This window comes from Aspergillus pseudotamarii (genome assembly GCF_009193445.1).
Source record: "Aspergillus pseudotamarii strain CBS 117625 unplaced genomic scaffold BDV38scaffold_31, whole genome shotgun sequence".
NCBI classification, from domain to species: domain Eukaryota; kingdom Fungi; phylum Ascomycota; class Eurotiomycetes; order Eurotiales; family Aspergillaceae; genus Aspergillus; species Aspergillus pseudotamarii.
Window position 1 is genome coordinate 352,360 of NW_022475045.1, and position 13,899 is coordinate 366,258.

Consider the following 13,899-nt stretch of genomic DNA (forward strand, 5'->3'; position numbering starts at 1 on the left):
ATCCATACAACCTTTCCTATAACCAAGTTCATAAAAGTAGATTCACAGTGCAACACAATAGGGTATAAAAAATAAAATCGCATACATTGATAGAATGGCTAAAAGGCTAGTTCAAGTTGTGACTGGCATAAAGATTGGAATATACTTCCTATTCGGGTTAAATTCTCCATCTTCAATGTATTCACTAATCGTTATTCAACAATTGCCAAGTCGCACCTTAGCTAGGCTTTGATACACCTATAGCCGAATTTATTTCCGGATAGACTTGATTCGGGCATATCCTACGGAGTATACCCCCAGTGAGGATGAAACTACACTGACCAATGAGCTAGTTAGCTGCAAGGCATTTTTGAAGGCGGATAGCTGTGTATATTAAAGTCATCACTGGAATTATAATTTTGATCATACTATTTACGGGCTTGAATGAAACATCCGCCAGATTGCCGAGTAGATGGTTGAAGACCTTGACTAGGGCTTACATCCCTGAATCTATAATGAAAAGTAACGAGGTAAATAAACAACGTGGAAATAATATGCCGTTGTTAACTATAGGGTCATAGGATTTCTAATCCGGGCAGGGTATCATATCACGACTAGGACAATTATATATATATATATATATATATTGATACGAGGATCTTCTCGTCATATGCTAATGTTATTGATAAGTACTGTGAAGGTGTGGATGCTGGTAAGCAGGCAGAGGTTGAACAATACTCGAGAGCCATGGATCAGTCCGAGATAATTTCATGGATTTACCGAAAGCCTACTCGAGTAGTTTAGGGCTACCTAGGCCGTTAGAGCAGGTAGCGGAAAACCAGAGAGGAGTCGCAAGGGAAAAAGCAAAAAAGGCCACTTCTACAAACTAATCCAAGTGGGATGCAACTAAATTAGTACTATATGATGTGATCGGATTACTTACTCGATTTGTTGGTTTTTTCCCTTTTGAAGACTGACACTGAGATACTTGCAGAACAGGAATGTAAATAAGGATAGAAGAATATACCAATTATTTTGTATAGTTCTATTAGTAGTAGATATTGAGCATGTCTGGACTCGTCTATGACATCCATCCTTCCACTCTGTCGGCCTCTACTCGGCAATACTGCGGCCCGTTGAACTCGTCGATCACGCAGGAACCAAGATGGATTGGTAAGCAATTTTGAGTGATTTCTTTTTGTTTCGCGCGAACCGCGCATCGGGCAAACCTAAGCAGTGCCCTTGTTCCAGTACCCTACAGCCTCAGCTCCATCCACCAACCAGAATAACCGGCGGGTGCACGGAACTTTTTCGGCTCTAATACGAGGCTGCCTTTGGGCGACAGACTACTAAGATGTATACAATGCACTACAGAGTATGTACGTATGGCACATACTACAGGGGAAAATATGAGGGTCTCAATACAGGAGAAGTCTGTGAGGGAGGTAAACATGCCATCTGGCGAGCAATGAATCAAAATAAGGAGAAAGTGAAGAGAATGAAAAAAAAGGAAGAGAGAAAGAAGAAAGAGAAGGGAACGAAATAATAATTCAAATTAGAAAAAAGTAGAAAAAGACCACAATTACCTTTAACAGGAATTGCTTGATACGAAACTTAATCTCCGAGAGCATGAAATACGACTTCATTGTTAGGTCAGATGCTCAGTCCGGTTTAATTCAATGGTTCTTTTGGTTCCGCATGCCGACTTCGGCCACCGAGAGAGGGATGATTCGGAATCGATGTCATGGCCGCGGAAAATGGTGGCGACAGAGGAATCCTGGTCTTCCACCCCATAAATAAATATCCTTGGATTTTCTGGTGACTACGATGTTATATCATCGTTCAATTTGTAGTACTCCGTAGTTTTAAGGAGAAGAGCAATGGACTAGGACAGAAGTATAACCCGTTGTGGGCCATCATCGTACTCCGTAGTGGTTGTGTGTGCACGTTGGTTTTTGAAAGATAATTACCGATTGATATGACAAAGCACGAACCACACTTAACTCAATTGGTTAACGGTTTCCCTCCACCCCCCCCAAAAGTGCTTAATCAGCTTTTTCGCACCCCCACCCGAACAAATTCCATTCCCCATCGCCCATCTCCGGTCCCACGTCCCACAGTCATTCGATTGTTTCTTGTTTCCCCTCTCTTTCCTCCCCTTCTCTCTTTGACTAACCATACCTCTTTTTTACTCCGTCATTCTGCCTCGCAATTGCCAATCGACCCCTCTTGACTTGTACGCGGTTAAGGCGGCCACCAGCGAAAGAGCATTATCACTCCGGAACCATATATCGTCGAGTCATTTTCCCTCGATCAGCCCCGAGCCTCCCCAGCGGAACAAAAGGAACATAAGGAAAGAAGGAAACTGAAAGGAATATCGAAAAGAGAGGTCTCAAAAACCTCAACGGTACACCATGACCGAATACAATGGCCGCAGGGCCCCCAACTTCTCTCAATACCTCGACGACTTGAACGCTATCCCGTCACCATACGATCAGGCTGTCCAGCAGCAGCAGGGCTCATACAGCCTCGATGCAGACCTCTCCCTCTTCACCAATGCCGAGTTCTTCGATTTTGATAACTTTGGAGATTTGAACCTCCCCGGGTTTGACTCGGTGGAGGGCGACAACTTGAAGAAGAAGGAAAGCAACCAAGCCGCGGGCCACAACTCAGATATGGAATTCTTGGATCTTCTCGGTGGTAAGTTGGAATTTCTTCTATAAAATATACTATCCCTAGTGTTTTTGGACCGGTCTCATTTTGTTGAAACTCATTCGGGTCTTTCTTTCTTTCTTTCTTTCTTTTTTTTTTTTAACACACCAGATTTAATTTGCCTTACACTGGGCGAGTCTGTTGTTTCTGTCACAAGTCTCCTGCTTTTTCCATGTGCACCAGTTATTTCAGGATATCGTCATGGGGTCCATAGACCCATATATTTGCACAATGCCTGTCTCGGATCTTCGAGGCATAGATGCATCCTTTAAGCTACACGCTATTTGCACGCACCCTCATTGGAGCATGCCTGCATTTAACCCCTGTTAAGCAATGACCAAGTTCAAAATTCTCTGTTCAACTAGCAAGGGTCTTGGGTTGGTGCCGATAGCGTGAATTAGTTACGTGATGGCGTCATTCCACGTGACCTCCGCTACGGTCGCATTCGGCTTCATGGGGCCATCTCTCGTCTGCGTTCATGTTATTCGCCTTTTCATCAGCTCGGTCTTGCAGTAGCTTTACCTTGATTTGACAATGATCATGTTCTAACTCTGCTTCAAGGCTTTGGCAACATGCCCGAGTATTCTGCTACCGGCTTCAACTCCGTCAATGCTCAGCCCCAACCTGCATCTCTTCAGAATGCACAGTTCTCGACTGTCCCACAGATGCCGAATGGATCCCTTAATGCTGCCTCTAGCCCGAACGAGTCCGTCTCGACTTCATCGCCATCGCCTGCAGCACAATCGCAGGCCCCCGCTCCCCCTGCCTCTACCTCGTCTTCCGCCGTCGGGACGAAGCGTAAGAACACTCAGAAGTCGGCTGCTATGAGTGTGGAGGAGGCAGCGCGGGTTGCAGCAGAGGAGGATAAGCGTCGGCGTAATACTGCTGCCAGTGCGCGGTTCCGCGTGAAGAAGAAGATGCGTGAGCAGGCACTTGAAAAGACTGTCAAGGAGACAACGGAAAAGAATACTGCGCTTGAGGCCCGCGTCACTGCTCTGGAGCTTGAAAACCAGTGGTTAAAGAATTTGATCACAGAGAAGAACGGGCAATCATCTGAGGAAGGCAAAAAATCTGAAAATGATATTGCGGACATGTTCAAGAAGTTCCTTGCTTCGCAAAAGGCTGAGGGCCAACGGAGTAGTGCTGAGTCGAGGATCGGTGTGGGCACTGCTTAAATGGAATCCAATTAAAGTTACGCTGATTGAATGGCGTTATGTCATTGTGTTTATGTTCAGGTTTTCACTTCTTGTTCATACTTAATTGGAGCATTAGGAGACAGGGGAAGGCGTCTCGGGTTGGTGGGAGGCATGAGTGATGATTTTCAAACGTTTGATGGTTCAGACTCCACTCCAACGTGGTAAAAAAGATGGTTTGTTTATTCTTTGGCTTCTCACGTTTTATATCCCAGTCTACAGGTATTTCAACATTCTACAATAGATGGCTATGTGCAGCCTACATAGCTGCAAAGTTTTAATCATATCGATATCATCCTCCATGGACTATTCTATAGCACTCTAGATGCCAAGGCAAGCTTCTATCAGAACTCTGAAAGCAAGGCGAAGGATAGAATGAAAGAGGTCCCTGTTATTCCTAGTGAAGCTATAGAGTTTCTCGATAATGCGCAGGACCTATGCTTTGCTACCACGTGGGTTTCAGCAGAAACCATGAAACAGCTTGTAAAACGTCTATCAAGTTATTCTGCTGGAGGATTTGGAGAAACCCTCGGCCGAAAGATCAGTTTCAAATTCATAGTCTTGCTATGCATACATGGTGGGAGAAGATACGCACATTTATTTGGTAGAAGCCGTGTTGTTGCCTTTGAATCCAGCAAGATAAGGAACAGATGCAGGCCCCTGCCTAGGGTATTGTCTCGGAGCAAGGTGAAGCATTCAAGACCTCTAGTACCGAGCGACATACGTCAGCCTGACCAGCCTACGCAAATATACCCACATTATGCATTTTTTATGTCGAGTCTCTCTTTCGGCATTGTTGATGTAGCTGAAGCTATACAACTATGTAAGTAGTGAGTGTATTTTATCGACGATCACCATGTCCCTATCACCACGTGACCGCATTTGTTGATGGCCCGTGCAAATGAAGTCGTCTTAAAGACTGGAATACCCACCCCACCGCCCATCTTCCAACCATACCTATCACCCCGGTGGGATAATGCGCAAGAACTCAGTGCAGCTATAGACGCCACACAAAGCGGCGACCGAACCAATGGCGCGCCTGAGGACAGTCCGCGCACCCACAACCGCGAGTCTTCCCAGCAACCTCCGCATCCCCTCAACAACGCCATCGCTGGTGAAGTCATTCGGAAAGCTCACCCGACAGGCATTGCTGGACCTCGTGTTCTACTGGCTGGACGATCGCAATGTCCAGTCCTTCGCGCCATTCCTGGAACGAGACGAAGCCGAAGACGTGGACGATGAAGAACTCGGCCCGTACCCGGCCGAGCGGACCATCGACGACGTGCGCAATGCATACCAGGAGCTACAAGTGCGAAAGGGCGGGAAACGAGAAGTGATTGATCGCATACTCGAGGGCGACTGGAGACACGGTATCACCTTGCGCCAGCTTGCGATGGTTGATCTCCGCTACATAGATGACCACCCGTCAAGTTTGCGCTGGACGGCGCTGGAGCTCACTCGCATCGACGCAGATGGAGCGCAATCGCCCGAAACCAACGCTTCCTCCTATATTCCGCGCGTTCATGCCTCGACTTTCCTTAATAATGTTCAGCAGCAAATCTCCCCTCTGGTGAAAGCGCATTACTACCTCGCCCGCTCTAATACCTTGCCCCTCACTTTCCTTCGTATATTGGTGACCAATTCGCCCTATCAGCATCCTCGCCAGTCATCTGGGATGCTTACAGACTCGTCAAGAGTGATATATGTTGCTTTCCCGGAGAGTTGCCCCTTCGTTTACACGTCCATTGCATCTTCTACGAGCTCCAAAGCCTCCTCCACCAATGCGGTCGGAACAGATGCCCGGAGTTTACAGCGCATCGTGCGCGACGCCGTCCCGAAAGCGCTATCTCTTCCTCAACGAAGATACGCCCTTAAAGCAACGTCATTATCAACGAAGAGTCTACAAGCACTGTTAGCGCTCCGAGGACCAGGTCGCTCGAACGGAGCGAATGGCGCGTTCAGCATATTCGCCGATGCCGTGGTAGAAGGGAGTCCGCTGGACCCACGACCAGCGAATACAGTTTCCCCCGAGGAACTCATGAACCAAACCGAACTAGAGAAAAATAAGAATCAACCCACACAAGATCAGAAAGAAATCGAAACACATCAACCAGGAAGAAAACCCCGCAACTCAGAAGAAGACACTCACATTCCAAAAAAGCGCAAGCTTGCCATCCACTCGCGCTTCGGAACTTCTGGGTCTCTGTCGTCTGCGCCTCTGGACCGTCTTGACGTTAGGCTTCTAGACCGCCCTGATGGACATGGAGATGATGAGGATAGCGATACCGATCACACACAACCGTCCCTCTCACTTACGTTTGCCGGCTCGGATGTTATCAGCGGGATTCGTAAGCTCGCAGAACTGGGTGTCGTTGATCCAGAGAAAATGCCTTCCTGGATGACGGGTGAAGAGGCTGTGAGCGTCGCGGTAGTTCTTGGAGGACAGCGTGTGATCAAGGATAGTGGATGAAATGGGGAAGTCATTGACCTAATGCATACTTTCACGTTCCCCGTGACATGACGCGACGAACTGGGGTTGACGTGTCTCTTCCCGAAGGAGTCGCTTTTGAGCGATATATACATGTATATGCCCGTGCGCGGTCCGAATCAGGCAGTCTGCGATCCGCGAAAGTTCCACCACTCGTCCCTGTCTATGTTCTTCCCTTGACAAAGGTTTAGACCTTATCGGGTAAAACGAGACAAGACCGCCACCATGGTGTGGGAAGGTAGCATGGTGGAGGCTTATCTATTTGGGTGTGGACGAGTGGATGGTGAGCGGAAGGGTTGTGCGTTTGAGAGCGGATGCCTGCTTGCGCCATGTGGCTAAGAAGTTTCTAAAACCAACCGAACATTTGTGTTGTCAATTTACATAGAATTCCCCAACAGCATTCTTGGTTAGCAATAATTCAAGGGTATCTAGCTAGTCCTGAAAAGCAATAAACTACAAACGCCCATACAACTCCCAATAGGTAACAAACCTCTCACTGCGCACCATAGTTGCCGCCAGACCCCAGCGGGCTATGCATCGAATGACTAGTACCACACAGCTTCATCTCAGTCAACGTTGAAACGCCTGCGACTACGCGAACCATAAAGATACGATTGTCGGGAGACCCAGAAAGGATGATATGTTGAATAGTCTAGGGGAAAGAGTGTCAGTATGGGTCTGGAAACAAGGGAGAAGGGATGATGAGGGTGACTACAAAGATGGTCTCGTACCGCGTTGACCGGAAAGGCCTAGCTGACTAGCCACATTAATGTATCCTTCTGCAGTCGCTTGTCCGTGAGCTCTGAGCTGCTCCAAGTTCACGTCGCTGGTATCTGCCTGCCATGGGGAACGGCTGATAATGTCTTAGTTCTAATCTAATAGCCGAGGAATGCGCAATCAAACGTACCAATAAACGCAGCGAACACCTTGAGAACGCTGTGTGACAGCCCATTGTTGGAAGCATGTTTTGTGGATATTATTTCCGCACGCCGCTCGGCACCAGACGATCTCCTCTCTGTCAGGTTCAAACTCCATGAAGCAGATTGGACACTCTCCTTCAACGGCCTTCCTCCTGCCACCGTTGTCATCGTCAACCTTGGTCTGCTCACGACTCAAAGAAGATCCTTCATAGATCTCACGAAGTTCCTGAGTAATTAGTATTAGATTAGGAAGTGTACAGTGATGCGTGCTGAATGGCTTACCATAGATAAGAATGCCAGCTGATACTGTAGGTGTTGCGGGGCTTTGAGAACATTGACTAGAACTTCACGGGTACGGTTATCAGAAACCATAGGAACGCCAATAATGATACAATTGAAAACAATAGTAGTATTAGGAATGGTGATAGCACATGAATTCAACTTACCGTAACAAATATGCTTGCACTGGTTCCCTTTTCGAGCATCCGGACAGGTGCAGGTCGGCTCCTTCCCGATCACTGTCGTGTAGATGTTTCCAGTTGTCCCAGCAATGTCAAAACTCATCTCGGGAACATCATCAACGCCGGTGACAGTATGTCCTAGGACGAACATTCTAGACAAAAACATCATCAACTGTAAGCGAAGGAATCGACATATGATCTGGATTAACGGCACACCTCTGAGTTGTTGCACGGTTCAATCGCTGCAAGAACGTTTGTGGTGGCTTCCGGCGAAATACTCGAGCTCGACGTTCAGTTATCCTCTCGTCTGGTGATTGCTTGGTCCTTGCGCTTGGGGTCTTCTTTTGTAGACTGGCAACAGGTGAGTCGCCAGTCAAATCGATCACATCCTTCGGGTCCGTAGGGATCGCTGGACGATCGCCGCCATTTATACGAGTACGTTTCGCAGATGTAGATGTGATACTGGTCTTTTCGTCGGCGCTTCGCTTTCTTCTTGACGTAGGTGTACGACCAATGGGTGGAGTTCGAGTATGGTCTGCGGGCGACGACGCAGTAGTGATCTGTTGTCTGGAGGAGGCTGTCCTCGTAGCACCCATCCTGTCAAAATAGCTAGACTAGACACAATACTAAATATGATAGAATCGAGTATCGAATATTGTTGGCGCAAATAGTCTTCGCTGTGGCGGTCCTGCGGGAATAGCGAAAGCGATAGCGATAAGCTTTTCCGTTCAGGAGGCTAGTATAATCTTGCGGTCTCCTAATGAATGAATTGATGTATCTTGCTCTGGATCGTTTCCTGCAGGTCTGATAGAGACACGGCACTTATGAAACAGTGAGAGAAAGTGGAGAGCAATTCAGCGGTACAAAGGGAAGGTTAAAAGCAGGAAAGCAAGCTCTTTTGTTATCTATCAATTCCTTCACTGATCCGATGGATCATATGCGGAGGTTTGTGGTGTTTGGTATGTTTGCCTGGTTTGTCTGTCACATGTCATGCTGATAACGATAGAGGGAGTGAATACTTTTGACAACACTCCCCGCCAGGTGCATTGTCATAACTAGTTCACCATTTACACCAATGGCACGTCCACGCGCCCATTCAGGCGCTGAGGCCTCCAAAGAGCCCCATTCAGTTTCCTTAAAAGGTACGCACTACTGGTAGTTGTCAAAAGCGGCGCCCTGACTGACATGTGCGTAGTTTTGCGGTAAGCAATATGCGTTATGTAGATGTCAACTGCCGATCTGACTTTGAAAGGCTATCGCGGCCTTCTCTGTCCTACCAGTACCCTCTTCCGGAAGCAAACACGAAGATCTCCAACAAAGCATCTTTAAGTTATCCTTCCGATAGTGTGGACAACCAGTTTATTCTCGCCCCCAATGTACGACTGCAATGAGAAGTTACTAGCTTCGACGAAAGAATTATGAGTATCTGCTAACACATAACCAAAGCTTACGTTACCTCCTGCATTTGGGTCTGCTTATGTTGGAGAAACATTTGCTTGCACTCTTAGTGCGAACAATGAGCTCGCAGAAGATGAGACCTCGCGTGTTGTCACGTCAGTCCGTATCGTGGCGGAGATGCAAACTCCATCTCAAGTAGCATCTCTTGAGCTAGACCAAGCGGATGACACAGCTGCGAGAGATGGCCTACAAAAAGGGCAATCATTACAGAGGATCGTACGATTTGATCTCAAGGAAGAAGGGAATCATATCTTGGCGGTCAGTGTTAGCTACACGGAAACGCTAATTGGATCAGACTCGCAAGCGGCCAGTGGGCGAGTGAGGACTTTTCGCAAACTCTACCAGTTCGTTGCACAGCCCTGTCTTAGTGTTCGGACAAAGTCTTCCGAGTTGTCCCCGTTAGAGGTCGAGAATAAGTCTTTAGGGCCCTATGGAAAGACTCGGCTGCTCCGCTTTGCCCTCGAAGCGCAGTTAGAGAATGTGGGTGATGGTGCCGTAGTTGTGAAGGTAGAGAGAAAAAAGAGACTTCTTTTTCATATCTGGGACTCTAATGCCTTCGTTAGCAAACGAAACTGAACCCCAAACCCCCATTCAAGGCAACCTCCTTGAATTGGGAACTCGCAAGGCCGGATCAGTCCGATTCACAACCGCCGACATTAAATCCACGTGACGTTCTCCAGGTTGCTTTCCTCGTTGAGCAAGAAGAAGGACAACAGGAAGGGCTAGATGCCCTACAGAAAGATCTGAAACATGACGGGCGAGCGGTTCTAGGTCAATTGTCCATTGAGTGGAGGGGGACTATGGGAGATAAAGGGTTCTTGACGACCGGAAACTTATTGACGCGAAGACGGACATAGTATTTACAAAGCTTAAGCTGGTTATCCTTCGGTGTAACCTACGCGCCTATCATCACAAGCTCTAGGGGAATCGCCGGTCTTTAGGGAATTTTGCTCGAAACAGTTGATTTGCGATCTTGTGCTGCGGTACTGGCGCGCAGTACTAAAAACTTGGGATAGATGACCAATTGGCGAGATAAGCTTTGGACTGTTCCAGGGCGGATAGCCAAGCTCCAGGCGTGCCACAAGTGCAACAGATCTAGGCGCAGCTACATTTTGAATTCCTTTGCGGCGGTCAAGTTACACAGACTAACAGGAGGTTGGAACTACTAGTAGTTGGCTTAGCCGTGAGCTGCCAAAAGTACGGCGGAGTTTGATGGCAAGAGAAATGCCCAGCCTTGTCCAAATTGAGATATCCGTTGTTTACCTACTCCTCTTTGATATGATGGCATGCAGTGTCGAGGCGCTGTGACGTGAGTTTGACTAAGCTTTGCTAGAACTTTGGTTGGAAAAGTATCTGGCGATAACCTCAGACGAAGTCTAGAAGCCGAAAGACAACAACTTTTGCAAACGCTCATTGGTCTTTTTTGACCGCAACATCCATCATGAAACTGGTATTTTGTCTCTGTCAGCAGTCTAGAACCCCTTGCCGGACATTTTTGCATTACATTTCTATAAAAAGGTATCAGCATGTATGGATCGTATTTTTAGGACCATGGTTATTAAACCCCAGCCCAAGCCTGGTGGGCTTAAGAAGTGAGCGGTGGCATAGCTCAGGAAGAAGCTCTTCCGGGATATTTATGGCTAGAATAATTTCTGGGAAAATCTTAATGCTTCCAAGAGGCCTGGAGATAGCGGTAGGACGACGTACCATACAGTACGGTATTTATGGACTCTCCCAAGACGGGAGATAGGATACACGCCTCAGGCACCAACCACCCCCTTTTTCAGCTGTCAGTAGTGCACGTTTCCACTACGCATAACCAGCCAACGGAGCCAAAAGTCCACCCTGCTGGCCTGTACAGAGTGAAGGTTGCAAGGCACTTTCTGTATGACAGCAAGTAGTACACACTAGCGCGGGGGACTAGTCGCGCGACAAGACAAGGCCACTTATCAGCGATGATTCGCTTCCTCAGAGGACTTACTAGTAAAGATGTTCGATGGCCATGTATGATGCATGCCAATGCAGGTCGACCAGGCCGGTAGGGGAGTAGCGTCATGTAAGGAACAAAGTCCTGTAACTTAACTACCGTTCCTCTGTCCATGGGTTTCATGGTCAATGGCCTTTTCTGATTGAATATTGAGAAGACGGTTATTCCCAAGTTTGCGCAGGGTGATCCAGCTTGGGTTAGATCTACATGGTCCTTAATACGCCGTGAGTCATGATGAAACCATCTAACTAGAGTACACCTCATGGTTCTACAACAGGAGTGTTTATCTCCTTCTGTACTCTATACAGGCATGGACGCGTTCAATTCGGAGAGAGAAACTCTTGGTTGCATGTTGCCTCAAGATTCCATTGTCTATGATTATCTTGATCCCTGACTCTTAATCTAGCGGACTGCCAATTATACCCGGTGAACCACTCCCCTCTTTGTTCTGATTTTTCTCACCGATCATCCGTTTCCTGTCCATGGATGAAATTTGGATGACACTCTCCAATTATCATTGAGATCCACTGGCGATCGGCACGGCCCTGGGTTAAGCGTTCCTAACCACTATAAGTATTATTGGCGACTTTGACTAAGATGAATAGAGGGTTCTGCACAGTATACTCCGTAGTTAGAGTAACGATCACACCACAGTTTTCTCTATATATGGAATATACACCACCACCTCCTTTTTCTCACTGGGATGCTAGTAGTGATGTTTGTTTACCCGCCCAGACCTCCAGTTTGTAAAAATCTCATGATAATGAATAATAGTAATCCACAATGTGGATGGTAAGAAACAGACGAGATAATAATAGCACCTTGAGTATGGGTGATAGAACCAAATTTATGTCTTTCTGATCTTTTCATTCTCTCAGTAGAGGTTCCAGTGGACAACGTACTGTATGGACAGATATGATACAGTACCATAATCAGCCTCTAACCTCGGCAGAACCCGTCCCCTACGCTACGGAGTACATGGAGAGGAGGAAATCGGCCTTAGGTGCCCTCTTTAGGCAGGTCCATTGGACGATTGACGATGGGGTCCCCAATGTCTGTCTACCATTTGCTTCCATGAATGACTCTCCTCAAGGGGATTCCGGCCAATCATGGTAAGAGGCAAGCCATCTCCAGACCATGGAGACTCCGCTATGCCAAATTCTCGGTCTCGGTAGGCTAGGGCGGATGGACTTGTTTATAGTAACGGCCCCTCTTCAGGAAGAGACTACGTACTTAGTGTAAAGAGAGTCTCGGGTGTGGAAATACCACCTTACTCCTGGAGTATAGTCCCTATCACGGAGTGGATTGACACCACTCAGGTGAAAGGCAGTCCGATCCGATCGGGAAAAAGTCCAAGGCGATCCAAGACATAAAAAACCCCTAAGAGCGGTATCTATCCTAGTGTCAGGATTGGCATTATAAAAAAAAAAAAATAAGAGTAAAGGGACCTATTGTGGTTCATTGTTATTTTCAGACCTCCATTAAAGTAGAGTCTCACACACATTGAATGCGGGACCAGTTCCGCCATTCTCTCAGAGTTTTCGGAGGGACGGGAGGTACAGAACACATCCGGACTTTTAGTACAGGGTACACAGCAGGGAGTCGTAATGCTGTGTTTCCATGGTTCTCTTGAACGGTAGTTCTTTCGCAGCAACCTAGCTAGCAGGAACAAATGGGAAATCGAACCATGGCAGGCCAAGCAATTGTGCACGTCTAGGCTCCACTGGTCCCAAGGATTGATATTTCTCCTGTCCCCTGGATTTTCTGAAATGATACGACTGGTCTGGGTAATACACCCTGACATCGGGGAAATTATGCTTAGTTGTTATTATTGTCTTGGTCGCAGCATCTGAAGAAACTAGTCAGAGTCGGCGGTGTGTATGAACATCTGTGCGTGTGTGGGTGGAAAGTGGGAGAGAGGGTTTGGTGGTTGGATGGGGGATGGGGGGATGTATCAAAGTTTAGGCGTCTGGAGGTACACTTGCAGTAGTTTGAACCTCATTGGAGATTGATGGCTGTATCTCCTGCATGGATGGGGACCAGGAATCCCTATCGAGTGGCTTAAGCAGATAGATGTACGGATACCTGCACGTTTATTGTTTCCCTTGCCTGGGCTTTTGGGAATATCTCTTTTTCTTTTTGTATTTCTTTTTTTCTACTTTTTTTTTTTTTTTTTTTTTTTTTTTTTTTTTTTTTTTTTTTTTTTTTTTTTTTTTTTGCTCACCCCGAACTTTTTCGTTTTGAAGAGTGTCTGATGGAATGAATGTAAATAACCAAATCAATTCCTAATTAAACAGGAACAATCTCCCTCCCAACCATTTTGGTTTGCGTTCTTGTCATTGTCATTTCGTCTAAATTATTTGATTATTTTGCTTTTCCATATTTTTCTTTCCTTTTCTTTTCTTTTTTTTTTTTAAAAAAAAAGAAAAATTTTGAATTTTCCCTTTTGTGTCTGTGTTTGCTCGGTATAACACGCATCAGTAAGTAAGTGGGTACCTACAGCTACTGGCAGCTGGCCCTAAATATCTTAGGTCGTAATAGTGATGGTAATAGTTAGCCGGCAGGGAGGAAGAGACAGGCACAAGAGCGAAAGTTGTTGTTGTGCACTGACAGTTCAGTTTACCGGTTGTGCGTGTGCGGAGCGGAGACAGAAAGTAGGAGAGAAAGAGAGACGGACTACCTACTAGTTTTTGGCTGCCGT

General features: G+C 46.8%; 7 protein-coding genes across 7 annotated transcripts; 4 read left to right on the forward strand and 3 right to left on the reverse strand.

Annotated features, from left to right (window-relative positions):
* The first annotated feature begins 2,303 nt into the window (after positions 1 to 2,303).
* Positions 2,304 to 4,063, forward strand: BDV38DRAFT_106769 (putative bZIP transcription factor (MetR)). The gene is made up of 2 exons (XM_032050907.1): positions 2,304 to 2,679; positions 3,253 to 4,063. The coding sequence occupies exons 1-2, from the start codon at positions 2,394 to 2,396 to the stop codon at positions 3,864 to 3,866; spliced, it is 900 nt and encodes a 299-aa protein (XP_031912995.1). The 5' UTR covers positions 2,304 to 2,393; the 3' UTR covers positions 3,867 to 4,063.
* On the forward strand, positions 4,064 to 4,815 carry BDV38DRAFT_106757 (uncharacterized protein). Its single transcript, XM_032050905.1, has one exon. It carries the CDS (start codon positions 4,260 to 4,262, stop codon positions 4,713 to 4,715), a length of 456 nt encoding a protein of 151 aa, XP_031912996.1. The 5' UTR covers positions 4,064 to 4,259; the 3' UTR covers positions 4,716 to 4,815.
* A 99-nt stretch (positions 4,816 to 4,914) lies between these two features.
* Positions 4,915 to 6,354, forward strand: BDV38DRAFT_271783 (CENP-N/CHL4 family protein; the record flags this gene model as incomplete). The annotated part of the gene is made up of 1 exon (XM_032057374.1): positions 4,915 to 6,354. The coding sequence occupies one exon, from the start codon at positions 4,915 to 4,917 to the stop codon at positions 6,352 to 6,354; it is 1,440 nt and encodes a 479-aa protein (XP_031912997.1).
* Positions 6,355 to 6,963: 609 nt separating this feature from the next.
* Positions 6,964 to 8,349, reverse strand: BDV38DRAFT_271784 (RING finger protein; the record flags this gene model as incomplete). The annotated part of the gene is made up of 5 exons (XM_032057375.1): positions 6,964 to 7,024; positions 7,088 to 7,225; positions 7,280 to 7,615; positions 7,735 to 7,905; positions 7,970 to 8,349. The coding sequence occupies 5 exons, from the start codon at positions 8,347 to 8,349 to the stop codon at positions 6,964 to 6,966; spliced, it is 1,086 nt and encodes a 361-aa protein (XP_031912998.1).
* A 268-nt stretch (positions 8,350 to 8,617) lies between these two features.
* On the forward strand, positions 8,618 to 10,228 carry BDV38DRAFT_106800 (trafficking protein particle complex subunit 13). The gene is made up of 5 exons (XM_032050908.1): positions 8,618 to 8,895; positions 8,949 to 8,955; positions 9,006 to 9,129; positions 9,200 to 9,718; positions 9,775 to 10,228. The coding sequence occupies exons 1-5, from the start codon at positions 8,829 to 8,831 to the stop codon at positions 10,066 to 10,068; spliced, it is 1,011 nt and encodes a 336-aa protein (XP_031912999.1). The 5' UTR covers positions 8,618 to 8,828; the 3' UTR covers positions 10,069 to 10,228.
* A 639-nt stretch (positions 10,229 to 10,867) lies between these two features.
* Positions 10,868 to 11,692, reverse strand: BDV38DRAFT_106764 (uncharacterized protein). Its single transcript, XM_032050906.1, has one exon. It carries the CDS (start codon positions 11,460 to 11,462, stop codon positions 10,995 to 10,997), a length of 468 nt encoding a protein of 155 aa, XP_031913000.1. The 5' UTR covers positions 11,463 to 11,692; the 3' UTR covers positions 10,868 to 10,994.
* A 782-nt stretch (positions 11,693 to 12,474) lies between these two features.
* Positions 12,475 to 13,132, reverse strand: BDV38DRAFT_106858 (uncharacterized protein). The gene has a single exon (XM_032050909.1). It carries the CDS (start codon positions 13,000 to 13,002, stop codon positions 12,592 to 12,594), a length of 411 nt encoding a protein of 136 aa, XP_031913001.1. The 5' UTR covers positions 13,003 to 13,132; the 3' UTR covers positions 12,475 to 12,591.
* Between the last annotated feature and the right edge of the window lie 767 nt (positions 13,133 to 13,899).

Coding starts and splice junctions, on each gene's coding strand:
- BDV38DRAFT_106769 (XM_032050907.1), top strand. CDS start 2,394: ATGACCGAATACAATGGCCGCAGGGCCCCCAACTTCTCTCAATACCTC. Junction 2,680..3,252: donor ATTCTTGGATCTTCTCGGTG/GTAAGTTGGAAT, acceptor CTCTGCTTCAAG/GCTTTGGCAACATGCCCGAG.
- BDV38DRAFT_106757 (XM_032050905.1), top strand. CDS start 4,260: ATGAAAGAGGTCCCTGTTATTCCTAGTGAAGCTATAGAGTTTCTCGAT.
- BDV38DRAFT_106800 (XM_032050908.1), top strand. CDS start 8,829: ATGGCACGTCCACGCGCCCATTCAGGCGCTGAGGCCTCCAAAGAGCCC. Junction 9,130..9,199: donor AGTTTATTCTCGCCCCCAAT/GTACGACTGCAA, acceptor ACATAACCAAAG/CTTACGTTACCTCCTGCATT. Junction 9,719..9,774: donor ATGGTGCCGTAGTTGTGAAG/GTAGAGAGAAAA, acceptor TGCCTTCGTTAG/CAAACGAAACTGAACCCCAA.
- BDV38DRAFT_106764 (XM_032050906.1), bottom strand. CDS start 11,462: ATGAGGTGTACTCTAGTTAGATGGTTTCATCATGACTCACGGCGTATT.
- BDV38DRAFT_106858 (XM_032050909.1), bottom strand. CDS start 13,002: ATGTCAGGGTGTATTACCCAGACCAGTCGTATCATTTCAGAAAATCCA.